The 25959-nt window shown below is 30.4% G+C and overlaps 3 protein-coding genes and 1 long non-coding RNA gene across 6 annotated transcripts; 3 read left to right on the forward strand and 1 right to left on the reverse strand.

The window, feature by feature from the left end:
* The first annotated feature begins 2739 nt into the window (after positions 1 to 2739).
* LOC106763330 lies at positions 2740 to 4380 on the forward strand. The gene is made up of 4 exons (XM_014647530.1): positions 2740 to 2829; positions 3290 to 3343; positions 3447 to 3593; positions 4009 to 4380. Exons 1-4 carry the CDS (start codon positions 2740 to 2742, stop codon positions 4378 to 4380), a joined length of 663 nt encoding a protein of 220 aa, XP_014503016.1.
* Positions 4381 to 7655: 3275 nt separating this feature from the next.
* LOC106764428 lies at positions 7656 to 12274 on the forward strand. The gene is made up of 2 exons (XR_001375911.2): positions 7656 to 8007; positions 10800 to 12274. It is a non-coding gene; the product is annotated as an uncharacterized LOC106764428 (long non-coding RNA).
* A 2178-nt stretch (positions 12275 to 14452) lies between these two features.
* On the reverse strand, positions 14453 to 15602 carry LOC106764464 (protein RSI-1-like). Of its 2 annotated transcripts, XM_014648748.2 has the most exons (4): positions 15171 to 15602; positions 15056 to 15089; positions 14789 to 14965; positions 14453 to 14687 (listed from the first exon to the last, which is right to left on the reverse strand). In XM_014648748.2, the coding sequence occupies exons 1-4, from the start codon at positions 15246 to 15248 to the stop codon at positions 14683 to 14685; spliced, it is 294 nt and encodes a 97-aa protein (XP_014504234.2). In that variant the 5' UTR covers positions 15249 to 15602; the 3' UTR covers positions 14453 to 14682. The 2 variants fall into 2 exon arrangements, with proteins under 2 accessions (XP_014504234.2, XP_014504233.1); XM_014648747.2 differs by lacking the exon at positions 14453 to 14687 and having other exon boundaries at positions 14695 to 14965; positions 15171 to 15535.
* Positions 15603 to 21164: 5562 nt separating this feature from the next.
* LOC106764123 lies at positions 21165 to 23297 on the forward strand. 2 transcript variants are annotated; one of them, XM_022782000.1, is made up of 2 exons: positions 21165 to 22521; positions 23047 to 23297. In XM_022782000.1, the coding sequence occupies exon 1, from the start codon at positions 21321 to 21323 to the stop codon at positions 22422 to 22424; it is 1104 nt and encodes a 367-aa protein (XP_022637721.1). In that variant the 5' UTR covers positions 21165 to 21320; the 3' UTR covers positions 22425 to 22521; positions 23047 to 23297. The 2 variants fall into 2 exon arrangements, with proteins under 2 accessions (XP_022637721.1, XP_014503837.1); XM_014648351.2 differs by having other exon boundaries at positions 23078 to 23297.
* Positions 23298 to 25959: the final 2662 nt, after the last annotated feature.

Below are 25959 nucleotides of genomic sequence, written 5' to 3' on the forward strand. Positions count from 1 at the left end.
GCCCCCACAACGAAATGCAAACTCCAAATCACTAGAAGAACGAGGACGGCGCGCTCCCACCACCACTCTTGCAGAGAATCAATCAAACAGGAAAAACCTCAATCGAAATCAAAAAAAGGGGAGGGAAGGAAACTTCCTCCTTTGCCTCGAACCAAAACGGAGAGAAGAAGAACAAGAACCCTAAGTTGTCCACGCAAGATGAAGAACTCTAGGCTAGGTCGGATGCACGACTTGGAGGCGCGAAAGAGAAGAAGAAGAACACTATGTGAGAAAATGCGTTTTCGTTTAGGATTCTGAATTTGAACTTACATAGGGGCTATTACCTCGGTTAAGTAAAAAATTGAAGCCGAATGGGACTATAAGGCCACGCTTCGCGCCTAATATTGCCTTGGTTTGTAGCAGAACCAAAGCCAAACGGTCCTATTATCTCTGTCCCAAGACAACTGAGGCATATTAGTGAACAAAATGTGCTTGGGACGTTCGGTTACTGCCTCTGTTCATAGCAGAACCGAAGTCAAACGGTCTTATTGCCTCTGTCCCCAAACAACCGAAACATTAGTGGAAAAAATGAACTTGGAACGTTCGGTTACTGCCTCTGTTCATATCAGAACCGACATCGAACGGTCCTATTACCTTTGTCCCTAGAAAACTAAGGCATATTAGTGGACAAAATGTGCTTGGGACATTCAGTTATTGTCTCTGTACATAGCAGAACCGAAGTCGAACGATCATATTGCCTTTGTCCCTACACAACCAAGACATATTAGTGAAAAAAATGAACTTGGAACGTTCGGTTATTGCCTCTATTCATAGTAGAATCAAAATTGAATGGTCTTATTGTCTCTGTCCCCAGACAACCGAGACATATTAGTGGATAAAATAACTTGGAATGTTTTGTTACTACCTCGGTTCATAACAGAACCCAAGCCGAACAGTCCTATTACTTTTGTTTCCAGACAACCGAGGTATATAAGTTTATCATAACTACTAAAATACCACCAAAATATGTTTCGATTTTTACAAAATCAAAGCCTATTATATGAGTTAAAAACCATTTTTTTTTACTATTGAAAGATACAATAGACATGTAGTTTCTCTTAGATTAGATCTTCTGTATAACTATCTTTTGAGGAAAAATATTATGGATATTCTTAGTTGTTCCTTTTGGTTTTATAAATACATAATAGTCTTATGATTATTTTAAATAGCTGTATAATATTTTATATATTTTTTTAAAATTTAACCGTTTTATTTTATTGATGATATAATGTTTCCTGATACTAATTAAATGTGATCTTACAATTTAAATATTTATGCTTATTAACTATTACAAATATTAATGAAACACCATAAAAAAGATAATACCTTATATTTCTAATTAAAATAATTTAAAATGTACTAAAAAAATCCATGTTGTACTAAAATTAGAATTATAATAAATTTCTAAATATAGTTAATTTATTTAAAATATGGTAAAAAAATAAACTTGCGCGTTTAAAAAGTAATGGTCATACTGTATGTTTTATTATTTATTATATAATTATCTATAATATAAAATTAATATTTTAAAGAATTAAAGTTTATATTACTGAAAAAAATTAAATTTTAGGTATTATAAAGTCAATTAAAATAGAAATGAGCGCTATAAAAATTATTAATTTTAATAAAATAAGGTAAGATTTTTATTAAAATGAATTTTTGTGTGAAGTGTCCATTTAAGATTTTAATAATATTCTTCCTTATAAAAAAATAATTATTAAATACAAAGATGGTAGAGAAAATTTGTAGAGAAATATTAATAATTTTCTCGAAAAGAGGTAATTTCTTTCATTATCCTATTAATTTCAACAATCAATTCCAAATAAAATGAAGATTAGAGATAAGAATATCTCATTTCATTTGCTCATAGAATAAGGGAATCCCTACTCTCTCACTGTATATATATGATACATCATCAAGTCATTTTTGTTATCAGAAGAGAATGATGAATATGTTGTTCTTTATTTTGTGCTTGTGTTTAGTGATTAGTCATAATGTTGATGGTGATAGGTCTCCATTCAAGACTATTGATGTATTTCATAATCTTCTTAAATCTTTTCATATCATTTTCTTTTGCCTTCATTTCATATTTCATGGATTATTAATTATATTATTTTGATTTTGGATTTGATAGACAGAATTTGAAGACAATGTTGATTGTATTGACATTTATAAACAACCGGCCTTCAATCATCCTTTATTAAAGAATCATAAATTACAGGTAAATAATAAAAAACCTTAAATTATATAAAAAAAAAGTTCAACTTTGGTTTAAAGTTTCAATTTTTCATTGTATTTTATTCTAAACTTTATTTGTTTTTTCTTTGTTTACAGATGAAACCCAGCTTTGAAAGTTTAATTGAAAAAACAAATGTGAGTAGTTCACAAATTGAATCCATGTTTGGGTTTCAAAAGAAAAAATGTCCAAAAGGAACTGTTCCTATACAAAGACAGATGATCTCACTAAAAAGAAAATTATCAGTAAATAATCATATATTGGTTCAAGATGTTCCTGGTATTCATGTAAGATATCTTATATAATGTTAGTTTTTTTATTTTTATAAATTATATTTGATTTGAAGTTAATTAATCCTTTGAATATATTGAATTTTATAGATTGCAGAAACATCCGTCATAAATGATGGTGTAGTAGGTCCTTATTATAAAGTTAGCGGAATAAGCAGCGTTTATAATCTAAGGATGACAGAGAATAATCAAAGCTCTATGGCTCATGTATGGGTTGAAAATGGACCTCTAGAATCTACCAACAAAATAACTGCTGGATGGCATGTGAGTTATAATAATTACATTTTTTTTTATTTCTGTGTAAAATTTAAGTCCTTTAATTTGTGTCTTAAATATCAAGAAAAAGAATTAAGTATTTTTAATAATGTTCTTATTAAAGATTTTTATTCTATATATGAAGTATTTAAAATATTTTTTTGTTCAATACCTGTTTTATTTAAAATAATAGTTTTATTTTCATTAAATTTATGAGATATTTAAAATTTAATTAAGCCTATGATTTTTTATCTATCATTCTATAAATTTTAAAAAAAAAAATATTTTTTTGCCCTCTTATTATACCCATATACTTACTATGTTAGATGTAAAGAAAAATAAATGAAATAAAAACAATACAATTATTTTATTAAAGTAAAGAAAATTTATCATATTATGAAAGTAATTATAAAGCATAGAGAAAATAGAGCATAAAAAAATTGTAATTGATCTTGTTCTTTGATATCAGGTGTTTCCTCATTTATATGGTGATTCAAAGACTCATTTTTATGCAACATGGACGGTAAGAATAGATAGTATTATATTGAATCTTAATTTAATAATAGAAATGAAAGATGGGAAAGAATGCTTTTTATGAAATTTAAGTCAATGTCAAAACATTACAGAAAGATAATTACAAGAAGACAGGATGCTACAATGTTCAATGTCCAGGTTTTGTTCAGATTGACAGAAAGAATCATCTTGGTTCATATTTTCCTACCACATCTATTTATGGTGGACCAATTCAGGAGGTTCTAATTTCTATTACCCAGGTAAAAATTATGCAATTAAATTGCATTTTAATTAGAATTGAATATGCTTGATTAGTATCCATCTTACCTTTTTAATTACATTTTTAAGTAAATATGATTATGGATTTGTGATATTTTAATGATTGAAAAATGATATTTTAACATCATTTTTTGACACCATTTTGACATTGCACACGTGTCAAAATGTGGTTGTACAATTTCAAATTAAAAAAACAAACTTTGGTTTTTCTCTTCCAAATATACTTCTGTCTCAACTTTTTTAATTTGAAGTCGTCCAATCACATTTTAACACGTGTGCAGTGTCAAAATGATGTCAAAAAATGGTGTTAAAATATCATTTTTCCTTTAATGATACATGCAGCAACATGTAGGGGTATGATATGTTTATTTAGAAAAAGCTATTATGTGTTGTCAGGATCCAAAGACAAAAAATTGGTGGATAGCTGCAGGAAATACAAACATTGGTTATTATCCAGCAGCATTGTTCTCGAACTTAGGATCAGCAGACACGGCTGGTTGGGGTGGAAGAACACAAGCTAATCTTGGTAGAGCTAGCCCTCCAATGGGATCTGGTCATTTTCCTGATGGAAATAGTATCCATTCAGGCTATTTTAGATCTCCATCGGTTCAAGATAATTCAAGAGAGGAGTTTACACCTAATCCTATTATAACTAAATCCTTCACTGACAATAGCGATTGTTATACTATTGATTACTATGAACCAAAAGTAGGGTTTGCTGGTGCTGTCGAGTTTGGAGGACCTGGAGGAGCCAATTGTGGAGATTAATTTTTTTATAATGAAATATTATATCAATAACACTCCATTTACTTGTATTTATTTATAATAATATCAATTATTAAAGTTCAAATGAAATTGTTTAACTCTTAATATACGTAATTTATCAAAACACTTATCTATATGTTGTTTTAGGATAATGATATTTAGACAACATCTTTTGACAACATCTGAATATTGATTACGTGTCAATCTGTGATTGGTCAAAAATTATTCCACAATATATGATTATTATTATTATTGATTCTGGAGTAATTTTTGACCAATTATAAATTGACACGTAATCAATATTCAAATGTTTTAAAAAAATGTTGTCTAAATATCATTATCCGTTGTTTTAATTGAATGAATTGAATTAGTTACTTTGGGCTGCCTAATATTTAGAATTTATTACATTAATTAAAGGTTATAACTTTCGTGTTATCTTTATTTTTTTTTTCAATTTTTTTCTTAGACGGTTAATTACTTTAAAATGTTTTCCATTTTGTAACGTGTATACTGTAAAAGTAAATGTTCTTGTTAGGCCGAAATTTATTTAGAAACACACAAATCTTACTATTAGATCGAGATATCACATTAGTAGCTGTGTTATGATATCCTCTTCTAATATAGTCGAAGACTCTCAAAGTTCTATGGGTGTCTGTAAAGACACTTCGCTAAGAAGTGGAGTCGAAATAATATAGAATTAAGCATGAGAAATATAAAGTATTTTTAAATATTTATAAATTATATATATATTTTAAAAATAGTAATTAAAATGATAAAATTAAAATAATAAAATAATTTTTTTATTGAAATATAGCTAATAAAATAAATTTAATTATTGAAATAAAAAAAATATTATAAGTAATATTAAGGTAATTATTTAAATTTTAAGAGATAGTTACTAAAATGATAAAAAAATAAATAATTTTTTCATAACGAATAATTATTTTAATTAAAAAAAAGTTACTAAAATGATAAGACTGGAAAATAATGTTTTATTATGAATAATTATTTAAATTAACAAAAAAATAATTAAAAAGATAAAATTGGAAAAAAAAATAGAATACTAAAAAATTTCAGTAGGAATAATTGGTAAAGAAAAGGAGTGAATGAAAAAAGTGATTAGAAAAGGATGAAATTCATAAGGTGTTACCTTACCAGTGGGAGAAGCTTCTATTCATCGTTGGGGTTGGGGTGATTCTGTTCGCGCGGGGAACGGTGGAAAATTGGGAATTAAGGGTTTGGATTGTGTTGGTGTTGTGGAGATGCTAAGAATGAAATGGATAATTTAGTGGGAAAATGAAAAATGAGATTGTAGAAACAATTTAGCGGCTGGAAAAATGAAAGTGAAGAACTTTTTTCCTGTTTTTATTTTTAATTATTTTACCGTCATTTGTTTTTTTATTTTATTATTTTTAAAGTTAAATATATTTTTATTTCTTAAATTTTAAGAAATAAATGATATTTTTTGAAACAATGTAATTTGATTTTTAAACTTAAAATGTGTTTAACAAATAGAAAAAGTTGTTGTGTTAAGAAGAATTCCGAGGAGTAAAAGAGAGAGAAAGAAAAAGCTAATGTCATTTGCAATGTTGATGTAAAATTTACTAAGTGAGGATCAATTTCACACATTCTTAAAACAAGACACTGAATTGACATTATTCAGCAAAACTAGAGATAAAATATGCTATTAATCCTTATTTTTTTATGTTACAAGTATAATAATATGTTACAAAATATTCATCATGTAAGAACTTAAAAATAAAGCTTTAGGGTTGATAAATGTTTTAAATTTTAAAATATTGAGACCGAGTTTTAAAGTTAAAATAATTCAATAATATAAATAGAATTTCATAAACTCGTCTCATTATCTAAAACACATGTCATCTCTTTAAAACTCTTTCTCTGAGTTCCTTTTCTATTCTCTTTCCAATTTCTTACTCCTGAATCATTTGTTTGACAATCAGGAAGTGTCTAAGCCACCACAGTGGTGAATCCTTCATTTTCATCCAATCAGTTCTTATTCTAAAGTAAGTAAGTTTTTACTATTTTTTTCCCCTGTACTTCTTAGTTTGAGGCCATGCATAGAGGTTCCTTGGCATGTGTCTTTCAGCTTCCTTTTCTAGCTCTTCGTTGATTAGAGATCCTAAGGATTTGTTGTGATCATGTTTCTAGGGTTTTTAGGCATTCTTAGGATTTCTTGAACTTGAAGTAAGGATAAATCACTGTGTAAAGCTTGTTAGATTTTCTAATAAGGTAAAGGAAACTAACGATGGTTGATACGATGATATGATGAATTCATGATTGTCAACACCCAATTTTATTCGAATAAATAAAATTCATCACAAAAATAAATAAGTAAATAAAGATAAAAAAATACTATTTATTTTACTATTTGCATCCCTAAATTAACTTCTTAACCCTTATCCCAATGGCCCAAAATAATCCAAAACATTTTACTTTCTCACCATCCTATTTTTCTTCTCACACCTCACTCTCCACATCACCATCCACGTCACATTTCACCTCATCTACCTTTTGTATCTACTTTTTGCACCTCCTTTTTATATTAACTTTTCCAAACTAATTTTTCTAATTATTCCATTTACCTTTTTAAATTATATTTTATCAACCACTTTCTCTACCAACCTTTTTTATTATTTCCTTCATCCATTTTATTCATCTACTTTTCCAACTCATTTTTATATTAATTTCTCTTACTAACTTTTATTTATTCCATTCATTTTTCTAAAATATATTTTATCCATCACTTTTTCCATCAACCTTTTTTATTATTTTCTTCATCCATTTTCTCCATCTACTTTTCAACCCCACTTTTATATTAATTTCTTACGCTAACTTTTATTTATTCCATTTACTTTTCTAAATTATATTTTATCCACTAGCTTCTCTACCAACCTTTCTTTATTATTTCCTTTATCTATTTTTTCCATCTACTTTTTCACCTCATTTTTATATTAATTATCACACTAACTTTTATTTATTCCATTCACTTTTCTAAATTGTATTTTATCCAATTCCTTCTCCACCAACCTTTTTTATAATTTCCTTAATCCATTTCTTCATCTACTTTTTCTATCCACTTTTTATATTATTTTCTTCACCAACTTTCTCCACCTAATTTCTACATTAACATCTTTATTATTTCTTCCATCCACTTTCTTCATCTAATTTCTCTACCCACTTTTTATATTAATTCTTTCACTTATTTTCCACACTTACTTTTTCTATCCACTTTTTAAAATTATATTTTATTTCCTTTTATTTTTTCACTCACTTATTATATTATTTTTATTCATCTACTTTCTCTACTCATAACTCTATAAGTACCCATATATTCTTCACTCCATTTCTTACACACACACAAACAGACACACACATCTCTTCTCCTCCACACTATCACTCTTCAACAACACACATTTCTTTCCCTCTACACCATAATTATTTTCTATTATCTCTCTAATTTAATCACTTTTACCATATTACCATTTCCTTCTTCATAGTCCACCATCATCAAACACATCTCTTCTCCTCTATATCACCATCTTCACATTCTAAAACTTCCATTTTCACTTGCATCTCGATCAGGCTATCTCCGCTTTCTCCATCCAGGTTCTTATTCGTCCACCTCTTTTTTTAGTATGAATTAGTTTGTTAAAGTTTGTTTTTATTTGCCTTTTATATTTCCATAATTATTTTACTATTTTTTATTCTACATTTTCATTGATAGCAAAAGCCCACTTGCAATCAACAATAGATTTTTCAAACAGTAATGGGACAAGCTCCCAAGTTTCACTACTCTGAGGAGCACTTAGTTCATCTGGCACACACACACACACACACACACACACACATATATATATATATATATATATATATATATATATAGGTTATCTAAAAAAGAAAAAGAATATGCACATAAAATCTTAATGATTTCCTAAATACAAATTAAAATGAATTTGTTACTCAATTAATTGTCATGATCACTTTGAAATAAAATGAAAGACTAAGATGAAGAGTATAAATCATTTTATCTTTCCTATATATATCATCAAAACATTTTATTAGATGATAAAATTGAGAAAATCATTGTGAATATACTGCTCTTCATCTCGTGTTTGTATTGGAAATTAGTCATATTAACCATAACGTTGATAGTATTCAAGATAAAGTGAAAGATAATTAGCTATAATGTTGATGGTATTTAATTGTTGGACAAAGTATTTCTCCAATCTAAAACATAAAACCTTAAGAAACATCATTATGTCAAAAATTAAGATAAATAAACTAAACCAATGAGAGTAAAAGTTATTCAGTTTTTGAACTAAAAGATCTTATGGTATGCTAATTTTGTCTTTGTCATCTTCACTTAAATATATCTCCATCTCTAATGCTGTGAATCTAATCAACAAATTATTTTATTTCTAGTACTTTCGTAATAACAAAAAAATTGTCATTCATGTTGCTAAATTTACGTCTATCATGAAAATAATAGGCATAAAAAATGCAGCATGACATTTTAGTAAATAAATAAACTAAGATTAAAATCTGACGTATAATAACCAGACGTAAAAAACCCATTATATATTTGGTTGTTATAAGTCAAAAATGTTTTAAAACATTGTTTTCTTATTTGACAACGAAAAGAAAGGTTTTTTTTCCTATGCTGGAACTTTTGTTAGTAACCAAAATAATAGTTTTTTTCATTTCTCGTGTGCATTTTATTATTGGAAAACAACATTTTCTTGCATTATTTTACTACATTAAAGTTAGTTTCCTACACTTTTACTTTTAAATTATTAATTTGTTTTTAGGAAAACTAATCATAGCTAAGCATGATTATTTCCCTTATTGTCTTGATATGATTATGATGGTTTAAGGTTCGAATTTTGTTAAAATAGTTTGCATTATCAAGTAATTTTTGTTTGATGATGAGAAAATGATGATTGATATATTCTTTTTTATTTTGTTTGTGTACCATTACTCATATTAGCCATAATGTTAATAGTATTCAAAATACATTGAAGATAGATTTGGAGTTTAAGACAAAATCAAAGCTCATTAATAAGTCTCCAATTAAAACTATTCATGTATTTCATCATTTTTTTTATATTTTTTTTGTATAGATATTTTTTTAATTTTATATTACATTATATGGATAACTATTTTTTTTCTTAATTTTATATACAGAATTTGGATACATTATTAATTATATTAATATTTACAAACAACCAACCTTCGATATTTTTTTACTAAAGAACCATAGGTAAATAATAAAAAATATTTAATTATATAGAAAAAAAATTCAAGTTTAAATTATTTCAATGTTTTGGTTTTAACTTTTATCCTTTGATTGTATTTTTTCTAATATTTAAATTATTTTTGTGTATTTACAGAGAAAATCCAACTTTGAAAACTTAATTAATTGAAAAAATCAAGTGTGAATAATTCACAAATTAAATCTATGTTTGGGCTTAATATGGAAAAATGTCCAACAGGAACCATTCCAATTCAGAGAACAACAAAAATAAGAAGCTGATCTCATTGAAGAAAAAATACTATTAAATGATCATCTAAATTATAGTTTATTCATCTAAATTATATTTGAAGTTGATTAATTATTTGAATATATTGAATTTGGTAGCTTGCAGAAGTATATCTTCATTCAAAGTTGGGTCCTTTTTACAAAGTTAGCAGAATCAACAGTGTATATATTATTAGATTTTATTTGGTTATATATGTTTTGAGCACTCAATTATACCATAATATTAAAATTAATTTTTACTGTAATTACAGTCATATAATTTTTTAATGGTGGATATTTCTCTAACATATCTGTATGTCGTGGAGTAACTTATGAGGTTCGCACTGTTATTACTCGGGTAAACAAGTATGCTATTAAATTTCACTTTAATTAGAATTGAATATGAATCTTAAATGCATGATTTTATTCATTTTAGTTTTTTAATTACGTTATTTTTAAGTAAATATAATTATAGATATGTTATTTAGAAAAGCTGACATTTGTTATTAGGATCCAGATACAAAAAATTAGTGGTCAACTTTGGAAAATATAAATATTGATTATCATTTAGCAGCATTGCTCTAACTTAATTATTGTTAAATTAAGTTTAAAGTTTACTTTATGAAATAAATGCAAACCTTATTTTTTATATAATTAAGTTAGATTTTATAACAACATAGGAAATAAAATATTAGAGAAAGTGTATTAAAATAATGAGATGAAGTATATTATTTTAAAATAATTATATAATATAAATAGAAATTTCTAAAGCTTGTTTCATTATCTAAATACTTTTTATTTTTTTAAAACACTGTTATCTTCTCTTTTTCTTACTTCTCTTTAACCTTTCTCACTTCTCAATCATTTGTTCGATGATCAGAAAGTGTCTAGGCGATCCTAGCGTTGAGGACTACCAAACTGACCGATCAAATTGTTTAATCGAACAAGTACGTGGTAAACCCTTTTATTAGCCTTTTAGGGTTTTGATTATGTAAAACAATTTTGTTTTGCATGAATCAAGGGTTCCTCTTATTTGTGATTCTAAGGTTGTTCTTCAATTGTCAATCAGTGAATTAATCGACAGAGTGTTTAGAGGATTTTGAGCTGTTGAGATTGAGGTAAAAGAAGCTAGATTTACTTTAATTTGTAATTTAGTTCCTATTTGTGATGAATCTAGGTGTATTGTGTTAATTGAATTGAATTCAGATTTTAAAGTAGACATTTCATGTTTAAATTGTTTGTTTTGAGTATGGATTGATGAATGATGTTTATGAACTGAATTGCATGATGCTTAGATCGTTTGGAATGTATTATATGTTGGAAATTTGTGGTAAGAAGGTTCGCTGATGAGTAGGCATAGTTTGCATTTGATTTTGGGTTAGTTTTAAATAAGTGAATTAGTGAAATTTAGATTTGGGGGTTGGGTGCTCAAATGGTCAGTTGTAATAGTTTGGGTAAGTCATTTGGGACTTGCTAAAGCCCCTAAATTGCTTAAAACTGTGCCAAAAGTGGTAGAATGAGATTTGGGTCTATAAGTTAGGTGTTTTGTAGATTTTGAGGTGTAAATTGTTTAGTAGAAACTTTAGAATGATGTTTGTAAGGTTTAGAAACAATTGTCCAAGTTCAATTAAGTCTATAACACAATTTAGGAGGATTAGAAGTTGGGGAAAATCTTCGAAATTGGTAAATTCTAGGTATGTTGGGAAAATTCTGCAGATTTGTTCTGCAGATTTGTGCTGCAAAATTATGCAAACCCGTTGAGCGAGTGGAGTCGCTCAGCGAGTGGTCATAAAGTCTGGCACACTGTTCTGGTATTCGCATAGCAAGCAGGGGCGTTGACCGAGAGGTTGAGGTCTGAGAGCACTGTGAGTTTTATTCGATCAGCAAAAGGGGTCGCTGAGCGAATGTGTTGGGGGTCTAGACCACTGTTTGGAGGATTCACACAGCGAGTTGGTGCGCTAAGCGAGAGGTTGAGATATGGTACCATTGGTAGTTTTATTCGCTCAGCGAGCTGGGTAGTTGAGCGAGTGGATTGGAGGCTGGCGATACTATCATTGGATTCGCACTGCGAGTTGGGTCGTTTTGCGAAAGAACTCTGTGGTCGTTCAGTGAGTGTGTGCGCTGAGCGATTGGTCCAGGTTGTAATATACTATTTTCTTCTTTGTTCTTAATTGGTTTGAGTTATGTAATCGATTCATTTGTGGATGAGGTATGATTATGTATGAGTATTATATGAGTATCAGAGTAAAGTATATTGTTTCAAATGGTGTGGAGGAGAATTCCAAGAAGGAATTTCTCTGTGGTGGTTGTCAAAGTTTGTAAGTATGAATATGGAAAGCTCAGTCTTGAAGTTCATCCTGACATTCTAATGGTCACATATTCTCAAGTAGAGAGAGGTGAGGCATGTCGTGAGAATAGTAGGAGGTCCTAGCCTAGGGGCTTTTCATTGACCTAAGGTGAGTGATAACGACTAACCTTGTGTGGTAGCTTAGGGTGGACCAACTGTTTCACTACAACAAGTGCACGAACTGCCATAACTACATATTCATACTAATCCAGATGGTCAAGTCAATAGTTGGTTAAATACAAAGTTAGTTTGGTTTGATATGGTTATGTTTATCTTACGTGATTGTTTAATTGTATTCATATATCATTAATTATTTTCTTCTAGTTTACTCTTCTATTTGTGTTATTTGTATGTTGTCTTTGCCTTTCTTCTCTTTGCTATGATCATTTTGCGGGTGTAAGCAAAGGGGGATAAGACTTCTTTGGAGTATGCTTTGGAGGGTGATGTTGCGGATGCTTAGCTGGCAGGATTTATATCTTGTATATAGTTTTATTATAACTAGTTGTAAATAAAGTAAAATTTTATAGTTATTTTGGGATGATCGTAAAACTTATTTTATTTTCCTCATTGTCTTAACTGTTCTATAGTATCATGTTTATGATAACTCTTTTATATAGTTTATGCTACATTTTTGGGATTTTAAACATTATTTATTTTATATATTAAATAACGTTATATAAATGTAACCTTCAAAACATATGTTTAAATTAAAAAATATACAAATTCACTAATATTTATTTATAAACGTCAGTTATTAAAGTTAACGTGAAATTGTTTAACTTTTAATGTATATATAGTTTATTATAATTCTTATGTATTTTTTTAATTGAATAAATTGAATTAATGAGGTGGTCTAATATTATTACATATCAAACGTTACAAGACATTGCATATATGGTTTAATGTATATATAGGTTGGATGACTACCCCACTTAATTATAAGTTTTCTTTAAAAATTAAAAAAGTTATAGTTTTTTTAATTCAAATCTAAATAAATTCTATTCTAAAATGATATTAAACTTAAAAAAACAATTAAAAAATAAGTATCATACAATCCAAGCGTAATATAAAACCAAGCACAAAAGACAAACAAATAAGTTTTTAACATTAATAATTTTTGTATCACTTATCCATTTATAATATTAAAGTCTTGAATAGATAAATCTATAATATTTCTTTCTCTTAAAATATCTTCTTATTTATCCTCATCTACAAAATAAAAAAATACTAACTAATAATATTGAAACAAAATAATAAATAATTAAATTAAATTAGTTGGATTCTTGAGCCAACTCAGCTTACTACGGGTTCAATTCGGATGAGCCGGGTGCTAAGTGAGTTGGATTGAAAACTAGCCCGTACAAAAAAATTACATTTTTATAAACTCAACCCGGCCCAAACCCGTGGTGGGCCGAGTTGGCTCACAGGTTACAACCCATTTTGACAGCACTACTCACAGGTGACAAAAGTGAAGAAATAAATATCGTGGTTGAAAATATACTTCAAACTTTGGCATTAAAATTTAATTTTGGTGTATGTTTTATAAAAGAATTCAAAGATATTAATAGTTTTTCACTTGATGAATTAACGTTGTTAAAATGGGTCATCCGGGTCACCCGGCGCGGCCCATTACGGATTGAGTACTTAGTGAGTCAATATAACCCGACTCATTTATTAGCGAGCCAAAAAAATTTGAAACCAGTCCGACCTACCACAAGTTAGTGAGTTAAATGGATTGGTTCATTGACTTCATTATATTTTTTTTAAATAAAAAAATACAATTTTTTTTGTAATTCAAATTTAAATAATTTTCACTATAAAATATGATAAATTTCAAAGATAATTCAAAATAATAAAAAAAATGTACAATGTAATCCAAAACAAACTCAGAAAGCAAATAAATAATAAGTCTATTATTTATATCAGAAAGCAATAATGATTAATGCAAAAAAATATTTAGATATCATAAATTTCGTCGTTATATTACTAAATTTTATATCAGGTGGCTGTCGTATTTATAATAAGAAAAAAAAACTAGAAAAATTTAAATGCTGAAAGAATAATAAGAGACTTTACCAATGATTGCTGAAGGTATTAATAATATTAAATAATATTTACTTATAGTATACAAATAAATTTTATATTTGTTGGTTAAATTTAAATGTAACAAAATTAAATAAGTTGTTTTATGGTTAGTTAATTTGTTTAGTGTAAGAATAATGAGTTTATTGTATTCGTTATTAGATAATAATTGTGTTTTGATAAATACTTATATTCACATAAAAAGGTTTATTTGTTAAGAAAGTGAGATGTGAAGAAGCAATTACCTTGAGTGTTTGAATGATAAAAAAAGAAAGTAAAAAATGATTTGTTTTCTAAATAGTGTGTTGGTGTCCAATTTGACAAAGATAATCATTTAAGACAATCGAAGTGAAGATCTCCTTGACTCCCTCAATCGTCAAGGGAGAATTAAAAGTATAGAGTTATATATATAAATATATATTTGTAGGAAGAGAATTAAGGGCATTTGGGTCCTCCTTCCTTGGTCTTCCAGTTGTTGTAGCAAGGACAAACTTGCTTGTTGCCGTATGTACCAGGAGGAACGCATAGACATTTCGCACAACACTTCTCACAGAAAAACATGCATGGCTTCTTGTGTGAAGTTGCAGAGCAACGGTATGTGCACTTCGCTTTACAATCTGTTATTCAATAGCATATTCATCATTATCATCATCATCATCATACAATTTAACCCTAAACCAACATCATTCTTTTTCACCACACCATACCTGAAGGCCGAAGCGTTCCGCTGCGCGTATAAGCCTGAATTCAAACATCACATACACACTTGTTAGAGATTTAATCATTCTGCTTATCTACATTATGTAATGTAATAATATGTACCTGAGCTATACTCGAGAATGAGAGCAACAGAAGCAGAGAGAGGGCAAGCATCATGGGGCTGTAGGAAGCTGCTGCCATGGCTATATGAATGTAAGTTTTTGTTATTTCATTGAGGGATATTTATAGGAATAACACATAAGAGAGTGTCCAACCGAATACGAAAGCTAGTAATGAATCCCGTTGTTTAAGGCGTTGAAAAGGGTGATTGGAAAAAGTTTTATGAGAAAGTGAGCGAAAAACAGAGCCATATCTTTTCTTATGTTTGTTTTTATTCTCTTTTGTCAACACACCAACATGCTCTTTATTCCTATTACTTTTCATTTATAACTCTGTTTATGGTATGATCCCCCAAATCACGTCCTCCTGTGCGGAAGGACACATGTGACTCAACATGCACTTTACTGTTACCGAATATGCATTAATCTACCAGTTTTCAATAATAAAGTACCCTAAAGAAAAACAGAATACACTATATATATTATAAACACACACGCATATTAATTCTTAAATTTTCTCAAGTTTTCATTTCAAAGTAGTTGACACTACTACATTTGTGTTAGGATGAAAAAAAAAACTGAGAATTTAGAAATTTTGAATTAAATAAACTTCGGCAGTGAAATATATAATAAAGTCTAAAATAAACTAACACTAAAATCTAAAATAATTAGCAATAAAGTCTAAAATATAATTTTAAATCTTAAACAACACTAGCTAAAAAAACGAATAATAATATTTACGTATTGTTTGTATATATTTAGGGATGGTATTAATCTTAGCCACATTAGATTTTTAGGGTATTGAGGTGAGATAAGAGGGGTTGGTTGGCTGAATACCCTCACCTATCTCAAAATCATGTGTTAAAAGGAAACAAGCCATTTATAGAAAACATATGAATTAATACAAAGAAAAACTCTAAAAATATATTTTTTTTTGGCTAATTCTTTTGATTTGATAATATATTTCCATATGTACACAGACATCAATAAAAATAACAAACCAATTTTATCCAAAAATAGATTCTAAAATATAGGTCCTTCAAAATAAGAGTGAATAAAATTAAATAGAAAATTACTCATTTTATCATATATATATATATATATATATATATATATATATATATATATATATATATATATGAGATAAGATAAGATGCTTTACATTAGAGAAACTCAACAACCATGTTATTAAACAAATGAGAGAGAACAAATTTGTTATAAGATTGAAAGGAAGATGCTTAAGTATTTTTATGATAGAAATCATATTTGAGGAATGTGGTGTAGGTCACCATATGGGTCTTAAGTCGTAATGAAGTGAAGTAATTGAAATGTAGTTGGCGACATCATAACTAGGTTTTGTTTCGACGAGGTAAGGGTGCAGGGTGAAGGCATAGAGGTAAGAAGAAACGGAAAGAAAGTCCTTTCTTAATATGCAATTATGAAACTCTAATTTTGGTGGAAAGGATCTACCACGTGGCATCTTCTCATTGGCCTCAAATAATCTCACAGTGTCATGTCAAATATATTTGTACGAATCATCAAGTTTTTGTCGACGGGACAAGTTTGCCGTTAGCTTTTTTAACACCATAAGCAAAAAGGACTTAGTGAACCATTTTTACAAAATACAGGACGATATTGAACTTTAAAAAAAAGAAAGAACAACTTTGAACAGACTTCACAAATTGAAAGACCAAAATAGATATTAAACCAATATAATATTTACAATTAAACAACGTTGTAAGTAAATCATTTGAAAAAAAAAACAAACTAGTTCAATTCTTGTAATTATTCATCAAAAAATATTTATATAAATTTGTATCTTATGAACAAATATTTTCTTTCAAATTTTAAAACAAAAAGATTTTTTAAAGGAAGAGTTTAATGAATTCGTCAAGTGTTTACACGTTACGAAATATATAGAACACTTTTTATACTACAAATTAAAAGAAAGATTGAATAATATAATACTTTATCAGTATGACAATATGCAAAATTGTGATTTAAAAAAAATTAAAAACCTTTAAAACCAAAAGTTATGAAATTAGTTTCTTCAGGTACTATATAAATATTGTTATAATGGTAATATATTGTTTTTTTTTTTTACTTTTTATTATATTAATTTTGCTAGATGTATATTAAATCAATGCCCTTAATGAAGTATGTCACTATTTTCTTCTTACAAGTTATTTTTAATTAGACATAACTTAAAATATACAACAAGGTCAAATTTTGTATCCGTCTACAAATATAATTTTTAAAATGAACATGTTTTACTCTAAATGATTGGAGTAGTTTTTGTTTTTAAAGATGTATCGGACATAGTATATATCGGTTATTAATTGTTGACCGTTTGGTTATCACTACAATAATGATCAATCACGTCATCATTCACTGTATCAACTAAGATCAATCATGTTAAATGATATTGGACCATAATTGGATCATCACTTAAGGTATTATTGGATCAATAGTCCAACAAAGGATAAAATAATCAAAGATAGGGTGTTCTTCTCTCCATTTCCGCACAAATTTTTTTAATGCAAAATTATCCTTTAATTTTTAACCATTTTACTTTTAACTTTATTTAATATTCCAATATGCAAAATATACTCTTAAACAATGGTCAAACCATATTTCGTGCCAAAAAAGAAGTATAAAAGGAGTAAGAGTTCAATTTGTGATGAATAGTTTTAGACCAAACCAAGCAGAAGTTGATGCTATCATCCAAATGAATAAAGAGTAACTTTAATCAGGGTTAATGGTGAAACATCCATCCATGTCAGACACTACGAATTGTAAAATAAGAATACAAGATGTAATTTCCCTTCAAAACTAATGAGACAACAACTAAACTTCAAAACATACTCCTAACTCTCGAGTCTTTAATTTTCTTCTGATAATTCATGAACATGACTAGGTCTTTAGAGAGATCCGAGCATCTAAGCTTATTTTTTAACCAAAATATTTATGGTAAAATAAAGTAGTGACACAGAGGCTTGCAATTAAAATTTACTCGTTGAAATCAAATAAGTTGAACAATTCACTCAGTCCTTGTTCAAGCTTTAATTTTCACACAAGAAAACAATAAACTTTAGACCATTCAGAGCCTTTTCAACAACATTGATTACTGCAAGAAAGTTTTTTACAAACATAATGGCTTCCCTTGAATTAGAGAGGGACCAAAACCAAGGCGGTCAACTTGTAAGGACTACAACTCAGAATTTTATTAGACAAAATCTAAAACTCTATATGAGTACAAGGTTCGAGAGAACATTTTAACTAATAAAATGTGACGGACAGGAAACCAAAGGTCTGAGAGAACTTTGGGATAAGTTGATTAATAGTAATATTAATTAAGCTTATACAAAGCCGGATAAAGAACATACAACAAAAAAAACATGAACTTTAATCGGAGAAACATCTCATTATTACAAAACATCAACGACGACTTCTACGGTGGAAGCAGCGAGGGTGAAACGTGTGGTGGTTGGAGGAGGGCGGTGGGAGCGTGAGATGGAGAAGGAGAGGGAGGGTTTGAGTTTGAAGGAGGGAAATGTTAAAGCTTTGGAATTGAAGGTTGGAAGAAGATTTAGGTGAAGAAGTGTCATCAATAAGGTCTTATTTTGTTGTTGCTAATGCTACACTTACTCTCACACTCACATTTCAAAACAGGCAACAAGATAACACCAGACCCGTTTTTTGTCCCATCGTTCCTCGGGTCACCCCAGATTGTGGTGACTTTCCTGGGTCTTATTTCTTGTTTCCTCTTGGAAGGAGAAGTATGATTAGTTTCCCTCTTTCTTTTTCCTTGTCATTTTCTTTTTATTTTCTTAATGATTTTATCATTGTTTTTCCTTGTTGCCGGATGTGTTGAGAGAAAGGTGAGTATGAGAAAGGTAAGAACTTCAATCCATCAAACTGCAATAAGAAGCTAATTGGTGCAAGGTTTTTCGCCAAGGGCTATGAGGCAGCATTTAGACCCATAAATGAAAATACATAATCAAAGCTTCAATCCATTGCAACCATGGCAGAATGCGAACCCTAATCGGGCCTTGAACTTGAGCTTTCCAACCTGGTCATCCAATGAATCATCCTCTGTTTGGATCTTGTTCCGTGCAAATGAGTGGTTTATCGGAGTTGAAGAGAATGTTCTTTAGGATTTCAATTCATCTTTTCACACTGATTAAATCCTTAATCCCTTTCTTTAACCCTATTTTATTAAAAATCTCTTAATATGAAGAAATTCCTAATATGAACAATTAAATAATATAACCTAACACGCTATATCATAGTTGTACAAGATTTAATAATAAATTAAATAAAAAAATTCACGTAATATAAAATATATACATATATGGACAGTGAGACAACATCAATGAAAATTAAATGAAAAAAATTTAATTGATTCAATTTTATAAGTTTATGGATGAATTGAGAGAAAAAATAAAAACAAGATCAATTCACCAACAAATAAGAAGACAACATACGGTTTAAACCTAATTTATTTTATGATTTCTAACAAATAGATAAAAGGTTTAATACCTATTTTGGTCCCTCCTTTGGGAGGGTTTGTTCAAAGTGGTCCCTCCTTTTTTCAAAAGTTCACTTTAGTCCTAGCTTTCGCAAAAACTGTTCAAGTTGGTCCTTTTTGGTAACGGCGTTAACTTGACTAACGGCAGAGCTGCCAGTTGGCTATTATGTGTTAAAAAAAATTATTAATTGTGACGTGGAAATATAATAAAATTAAGGTTAAAACTAAAATTGAAATTAAGGTAATTTGGAGTAATTAGGCAAAGTGATTTTCGTTCAATGTAATTGGGATTTCTTTCCGATGGGATTGGGATTTCTTGGCGATCTCACCGCCATCTCCGATTCTAGGGTTCCAGATTCTCTCCTTCTCGCGCTCTCTCTGTGTCGCCACCTCCGATTCTAGGGTTCCACCTTATTTTTTCCTCGGAAAATGATGATGATGTTTGAGGAGATGGGGTTTTGTAATGATTTGGACACGATGTCTACTGCCCTTGGGGACGAGGATATCAGCGCCCAACAAACTAATCTTCTCTGCCGCCACTGTCGCGCCTCCGGAAGCTAACGCGAACCCCAGTCATGCAGCCATGGCAGCCACCACGTGAATCTCCTTTGCGCGATAGAAAAACGCCACCCCAAATCGCGGACTTCCATGGCCGTCGCGTCAACTCACTTATCCTCTCCATCATCGCGCCACCATGCTCCTCCGCAACAGCCCAGGCTGTTGAAAACCTAACACCGTCGCACCACCAATGACGGCAAAGCCTCGTTCAATCGAAATCCAGCCCTTGATTTACACATTGTTGTGTAATAGCAAACGGCAGAGAAAAGGTAGGGGATATGGCTGTGAGCAATTGGTTCGGTTTGGTGATTAGAGGTGCGAAGGAGGGAGAGGAAGAAACGAAAGCGAAATTAATGATGAATGGCTGGGATTGTGAGTGATTGGTGGCGGTGAAGGTATTGGCTTATGGCCTATGGATGAACTTTGATGGAAATGCCCTCTCTTGTGTTCTTCTAAGACTCAAGAACAGGCAAGGAGGAAAAAGATATCCAGGGCTCAAGATGGAATCTTGAAGTACATGCTGAAGATGATGGAGGCTTGCAAGGCACAAGGATTTGTTTATGGGATAATCCCCGAGAAGGGGAAACCAGTGACAGGAGCATCTGATAATCTTCGAGAAGGCGAGAAATTACGCCAAATTACTTTGCCTAATTGCATCTGACGAAAATCACTTTCCCTAATTACTCTAAATTACCTCTAATTCCTTTTTTAATTCAATCCTAATTATATTCATTTACATGTCATCATTAATTATTTTTTTAAAACAAATAACAATGCCACATCATCAGACATTAGTCACCTGGCAGCTCTGCCGTTAATCAAGTTAACACCGTTACCAAAAAGGACCAACTTGAACAGTTTTTACGAAAGCTAGGACTAAAGTGAACTTTTGAAAAAAGGAGGGACTATTTTGAACAAACCGTCCCAAAGGAGGGACCAAAATAGGTATTAAACCTAGATAAAATAAGTTGATTTTTTTTTACTAGTGAGGTGTTTCCCGGTGTCGTTTCCGATTGGGAGGATCGTGAGCGGTGGAAGCGGTGGCCGTAGCTTCATTCTGACGCCATGAACACTGTAATCTGCCACCGCCTAAGGCTAAGTCCAAAACTTCTTCTCTATTCTTTCCCCAAACCCTCTTTCCCGTTCTCAACAACCACTTCCGATTCTGTCTCCTTCACCATATCCTACCTCACCAACACCTGCGGCTTCACACCAGAGGCTGCACTGAAACTATCCAAACGACATCGTTTCAACACTGCCCAAAAACCCGATTCCGTCATCTCCTTCTTCCAAACCCACGGTTTCTCCACCTCCCAGATCCACCACATCCTCAGCAACTATCCCCAACTCATACTATGCAACCCCACCCGAACGCTTCTCCCCAAATTGCACTTCTTGACCTCCAAAGGTGTTTCTGCATCCGACGTCGTTTCCATTGTCACTAGGAACCCCCGTTTCCTCTGTAGCAGCCTCGAAAACTGTATCTTCCCCACCTTCCAACTCTTCCGAAGGTTCTTTCCCTCCGACCTCAAAGCCCTCACTGTTTTCTTCGCATGTCCCTATGTCATCGGCAACACTCACTTGTTGGCATCAAACGTTAAAAGGTTGCTCGACGCCGGAGTCGCGCACGTTGGCATTCGGCACTTGCTCTCTACTCGGTCTTTTTCTCTCTGCTCCGACCTGAGAACCCTTTTGGAGGAAGTGAAGCTGTTGGGGTTTGACCCTCTGAAGGTGACCTTCGCTATGGCCCTTGAGGCCAAAAGTACTGTTTCCAAACCCCGTTGGGATGCCAAAGTCGACGTCTTGAAGAAATGGGGTTGGTCTGAAGATGAGGTTTTGGTTGCGTTTAGGAAACATCCTAAAATGATGCTCTGTTCCATGGAGAAACTTGATGCAGTGACGGGGTTTTGGGTGGATCGGCTTGGATGGGATCGTTCTACGCTTATTGCGTATCCTTCGTTGTTTTTTTTCAGTTTGGAGAAAAGACTCGTTCCGAGGGCTTTGGTTCTGCAGCATCTTCTCTCCAGAGGATTGGTGAAGAAGGATGCTAGCTTCGTCACACCGTTTGTAAAGTCTGATGAGTGGTTTCTGAAAAAGTATGTGAGATATTTCACGGAGGAAACACCCTGGTTACTAGAGCTATATGAGAAGGGACAGGGAGCATCCTAGCATCTGGTTGTTGAGATTTAATTTAACTCATGCACATACATACAGGTGATTGATCCAGGAGAGCAAAAGGTGTTGTTGTTAGAGAAAGCCTTTGCAGGTAATATTGATATTGATTCTCATTAATCCTTCTTGTGAGTTTTTTTCATTTTATGTATTGTTTTTCAATGATGCGTACCTTCATGAATTGTGCGATTGGAATGTTGCTTGAATTTCTAGCCTTTTCTTAACCTGTTGAGCACGAGAGCGAGAGGCTATGCAAATCAAATTTCTTTCGACTATTCCATTTCCTACTGAAAATAGAACTATGAAATATCAGAAATGCATGTGTCCTATGCAAATCTGGGTGATTGAATGGTTTGTCTGAGATATTTTTTTAACAAATTTTGTTGTTAAAAGCTTTTTGGATACTCTATACAGTATTCCTTCTAGTTTTTCTCTTGCCAAATGAACGCTGATTTTGTCATGAATTTGAAGAAAGGTTATTCTTCTTATCGGACTGCTACTGTTTTGTGTGGAAGAAGAGAATAATTTGCATCATGTTGTTTCGTTGAATACTGCTTTGAAGAAATGATCATGATCACGTTTATTATTAAATATGACAATAAGAACACTAATATATTAGCTATCTGATTGGCAATGGGAAAATGAGCAAGGTGCGAGGCATTTTCAAATGGCAAGATGACAAAACAGAATCAGAAGCACCCAATACTGAAAGCAGGCAAAGGAATAAGGGAACAAGTTCTTAGTGAATTGATAGAGAAAGGACTAAATCCAAAATCCTTTAAAACAGTTACCACTGCTATAACTTAGTTTTGACATAATTATATGTTCTTCAAAGTTCTCTCTTCTTATTCTTTAGAATATTTTCCCCAATTCCTAATAATATTTTGCTTGCTATATTCGGTACATAATTCATTATATGTTCATTAAGCGCCCATAAAATTGAGTTGTAATAAGATTACTTCTTAGATTTTCTGCTGCAATTTCCACTGTCCATCAAGATGTTAATACATATTTCTGCTGTAAGATGGAAACTGCAGCAGATAGAAAAACTGCAACCTAGATAATATGAGAAAAACGCATCAGAAAGAAGAAAGGGAAAGGGGAACCAAAGGAGAATAGAAGAACGAAAGAAGAAACACGAAAAAGGAAAAAAATTAATAAAAGACAATGATTTAGAATTACACGGCAAACAGCAAAAAAAAAAAATGCTTAGTTTAGTATAAGCATAAAACGGAGAAAACAGTAGAGCTCTAAGCAAGTTATGCTAGCGCTTAGCTATAAACATTGGCATTCAGAATTAAGAATACTGAGAGCCTCCCTCATGTTGGAGTAATTATTGAGCATTCCCAACTTGAAATATAACGTGTGGAATATTGAAGTTGGTAGAGTTTTTGTTAAAATTGACGGTGGTAGAATTTTGTTAGAATATAAGCTTGTTGAAGATTAGAATATATAGGAAGAAGCTTGATTAAACCTGGGTGAAGTCTTTTTTTTGAAACGATGTGACAATTAATTTCTATGTCTTTGGTTCGTTCATGAAACAATTGATTAGAAATGATATGCTTGATAGCTTAATTGTCACAGTAGAGAAGAGTAAGTTGTGAATGAGAAATACAAAGATCTTGCATGAGATGAATCCTAAAGAGCTTCTAGAAATTGTTGGTTGTTTCTTTGATTATAAAGGAGTGTTGCGGGATTTTAACTTGAGTGAAGATATAAGAAACTATGAACATAAAGGGTTGTGTTAAATCTTCTTACATTGTTAAGAAAAGAAAAGCAAGAATCACCAAGAAACAAGAAAGGAAAAACTGAGATACATAGCAGAGCTCTGATATCATCTTAGATTTCCAGCTGCAATTGCCACTAAACCATCAAGATGTTAATATACATTTATGCTGTAAGATGGAAACTGCAGATAGAAAAACTACAACCAAGATAGTTATTAATTGAAAGAATTTGAAGAGAAAAAAAGGAAGAAATTATTTTGTACTTCAAACTTTGATTTGTCTAGTTTTATTTGTGATGAATACGAGTTCAATAGGCCTGGTCTTATAGAAAAGAGAAAACGAAATGGACTTGGACTACAAATACACACTCACTACTATTGTCACTCCCCAAATTGCTATTTAAAATACTAAAATCAATTGATAAATAGTTATAAAATCTACCAGAAAAAAGCGTATTTTCGATATCTTGCTCAATTCATACTTCCCTCTTCATAACAAACTTTATTTATGCTATGCTAAATATTTTTGAAAAAATTAACATAATAGAAACTTATTTCTATATAAAAAAAAACTAAATAAAACAAAAGTTTGGAGGTTTCAATAGGAATATAGGGTTGCTAATAGTAATTCCCTTCAAATATTTTTCATTGTGAGAATTCCTTCGAACACAAATTGGTTCATTTGATTTGAAGAAGGGTCATTTCTTCTTGTAACTCCAAGATTTCAACCCCATAAATTTTTGTTTCAGAATGTATAATTTAGAATACAATTTTTTGTATTTTAAATTATACATTTCAAAATACAAATTAAAAAAAAAAGTGTATTTTGAAAGAAAATAACTGAAAGAAAATAAATAAATAATACCTTCCCCACTCTTAATTAATGTTCATTATTTGTTTTTAAAAGGTTTATTTCATAGTTTTTTATAATAAATTATGATTGATTTTAAAAGGTTTTTTCATAGTTTTTATAATAAATTATGATGGTGACTTTGTATTTTCAAAATATTTATCAATGTTTTATCAACGCCCCAATTGTGACAATATGTCAAATAATTCAAATTTTATTGTATTTAATAAACTTTTTGAAACTAGATATTGATTATGTAATACATAGCATAAGTATGTACATTCAACATCTTAATTAAGATCATCAAGATACACTTGTAAGGCTAATGAAATAATTAAGAGGTACAATATATTATGTTATTAAATATTATGGATTTTTCTATATACTAAACGGCTACAATGATGCTAATTGAATATCTAATTCAAATAAGAGAAAACTCATTAGTGGTTATATGTTTGTACTTGGAATGATGCAATTACATGGATATTAGTCATAAAAACAATTATTCTGAGATCAATAATAAAATCAAAGTTTGTTGCGCTTGAGATGGTTGAAAGTGAAGATGGGTGGTTGAAAATTTTCTTAACAAACATTCATGGGAAGTGAAACCAATCCCATTTATATCAAAGCATTGTGATTGTCAATTGACAATATTTATAACTAAACAAAACTTATAATGGAAAGAACATAAATAAACAATTGAAACATAATTTTATAAAACAACTACTAAAGAATGACAAATTTTCCATTGATTATGTTAAGTTAGAAAAAATTCTAACAATTCCTTTGACAAAACCCTGGAGAAAACTTGATTTTAGAAACATTAAAGGTAATGAGATTCAAATCACTTGTAAACAAATAAGTTATAGAAATTCAATCTTTGTGGTTGAAGATCTTATGAACAAGGTTCATATATAAAATCTTATTAGTTTCACTATCACTATAATTGATTTTAA

The sequence above is a fragment of the Vigna radiata genome, chromosome 6 (genome assembly GCF_000741045.1).
Source record: "Vigna radiata var. radiata cultivar VC1973A chromosome 6, Vradiata_ver6, whole genome shotgun sequence".
Taxonomy (NCBI): Eukaryota; Viridiplantae; Streptophyta; class Magnoliopsida; order Fabales; family Fabaceae; genus Vigna; species Vigna radiata.

Coding starts and splice junctions, on each gene's coding strand:
- LOC106763330 (XM_014647530.1), top strand. CDS start 2,740: ATGACAGAGAATAATCAAAGCTCTATGGCTCATGTATGGGTTGAAAAT. Junction 2,830..3,289: donor AAATAACTGCTGGATGGCAT/GTGAGTTATAAT, acceptor CTTTGATATCAG/GTGTTTCCTCATTTATATGG. Junction 3,594..4,008: donor TTCTAATTTCTATTACCCAG/GTAAAAATTATG, acceptor ATGTGTTGTCAG/GATCCAAAGACAAAAAATTG.
- LOC106764464 (XM_014648748.2), bottom strand. CDS start 15,248: ATGGCAGCAGCTTCCTACAGCCCCATGATGCTTGCCCTCTCTCTGCTT. Junction 15,090..15,170: donor CATTCTCGAGTATAGCTCAG/GTACATATTATT, acceptor GTTTGAATTCAG/GCTTATACGCGCAGCGGAAC. Junction 14,966..15,055: donor CGGAACGCTTCGGCCTTCAG/GTATGGTGTGGT, acceptor ATTGAATAACAG/ATTGTAAAGCGAAGTGCACA.
- LOC106764123 (XM_022782000.1), top strand. CDS start 21,321: ATGAACACTGTAATCTGCCACCGCCTAAGGCTAAGTCCAAAACTTCTT.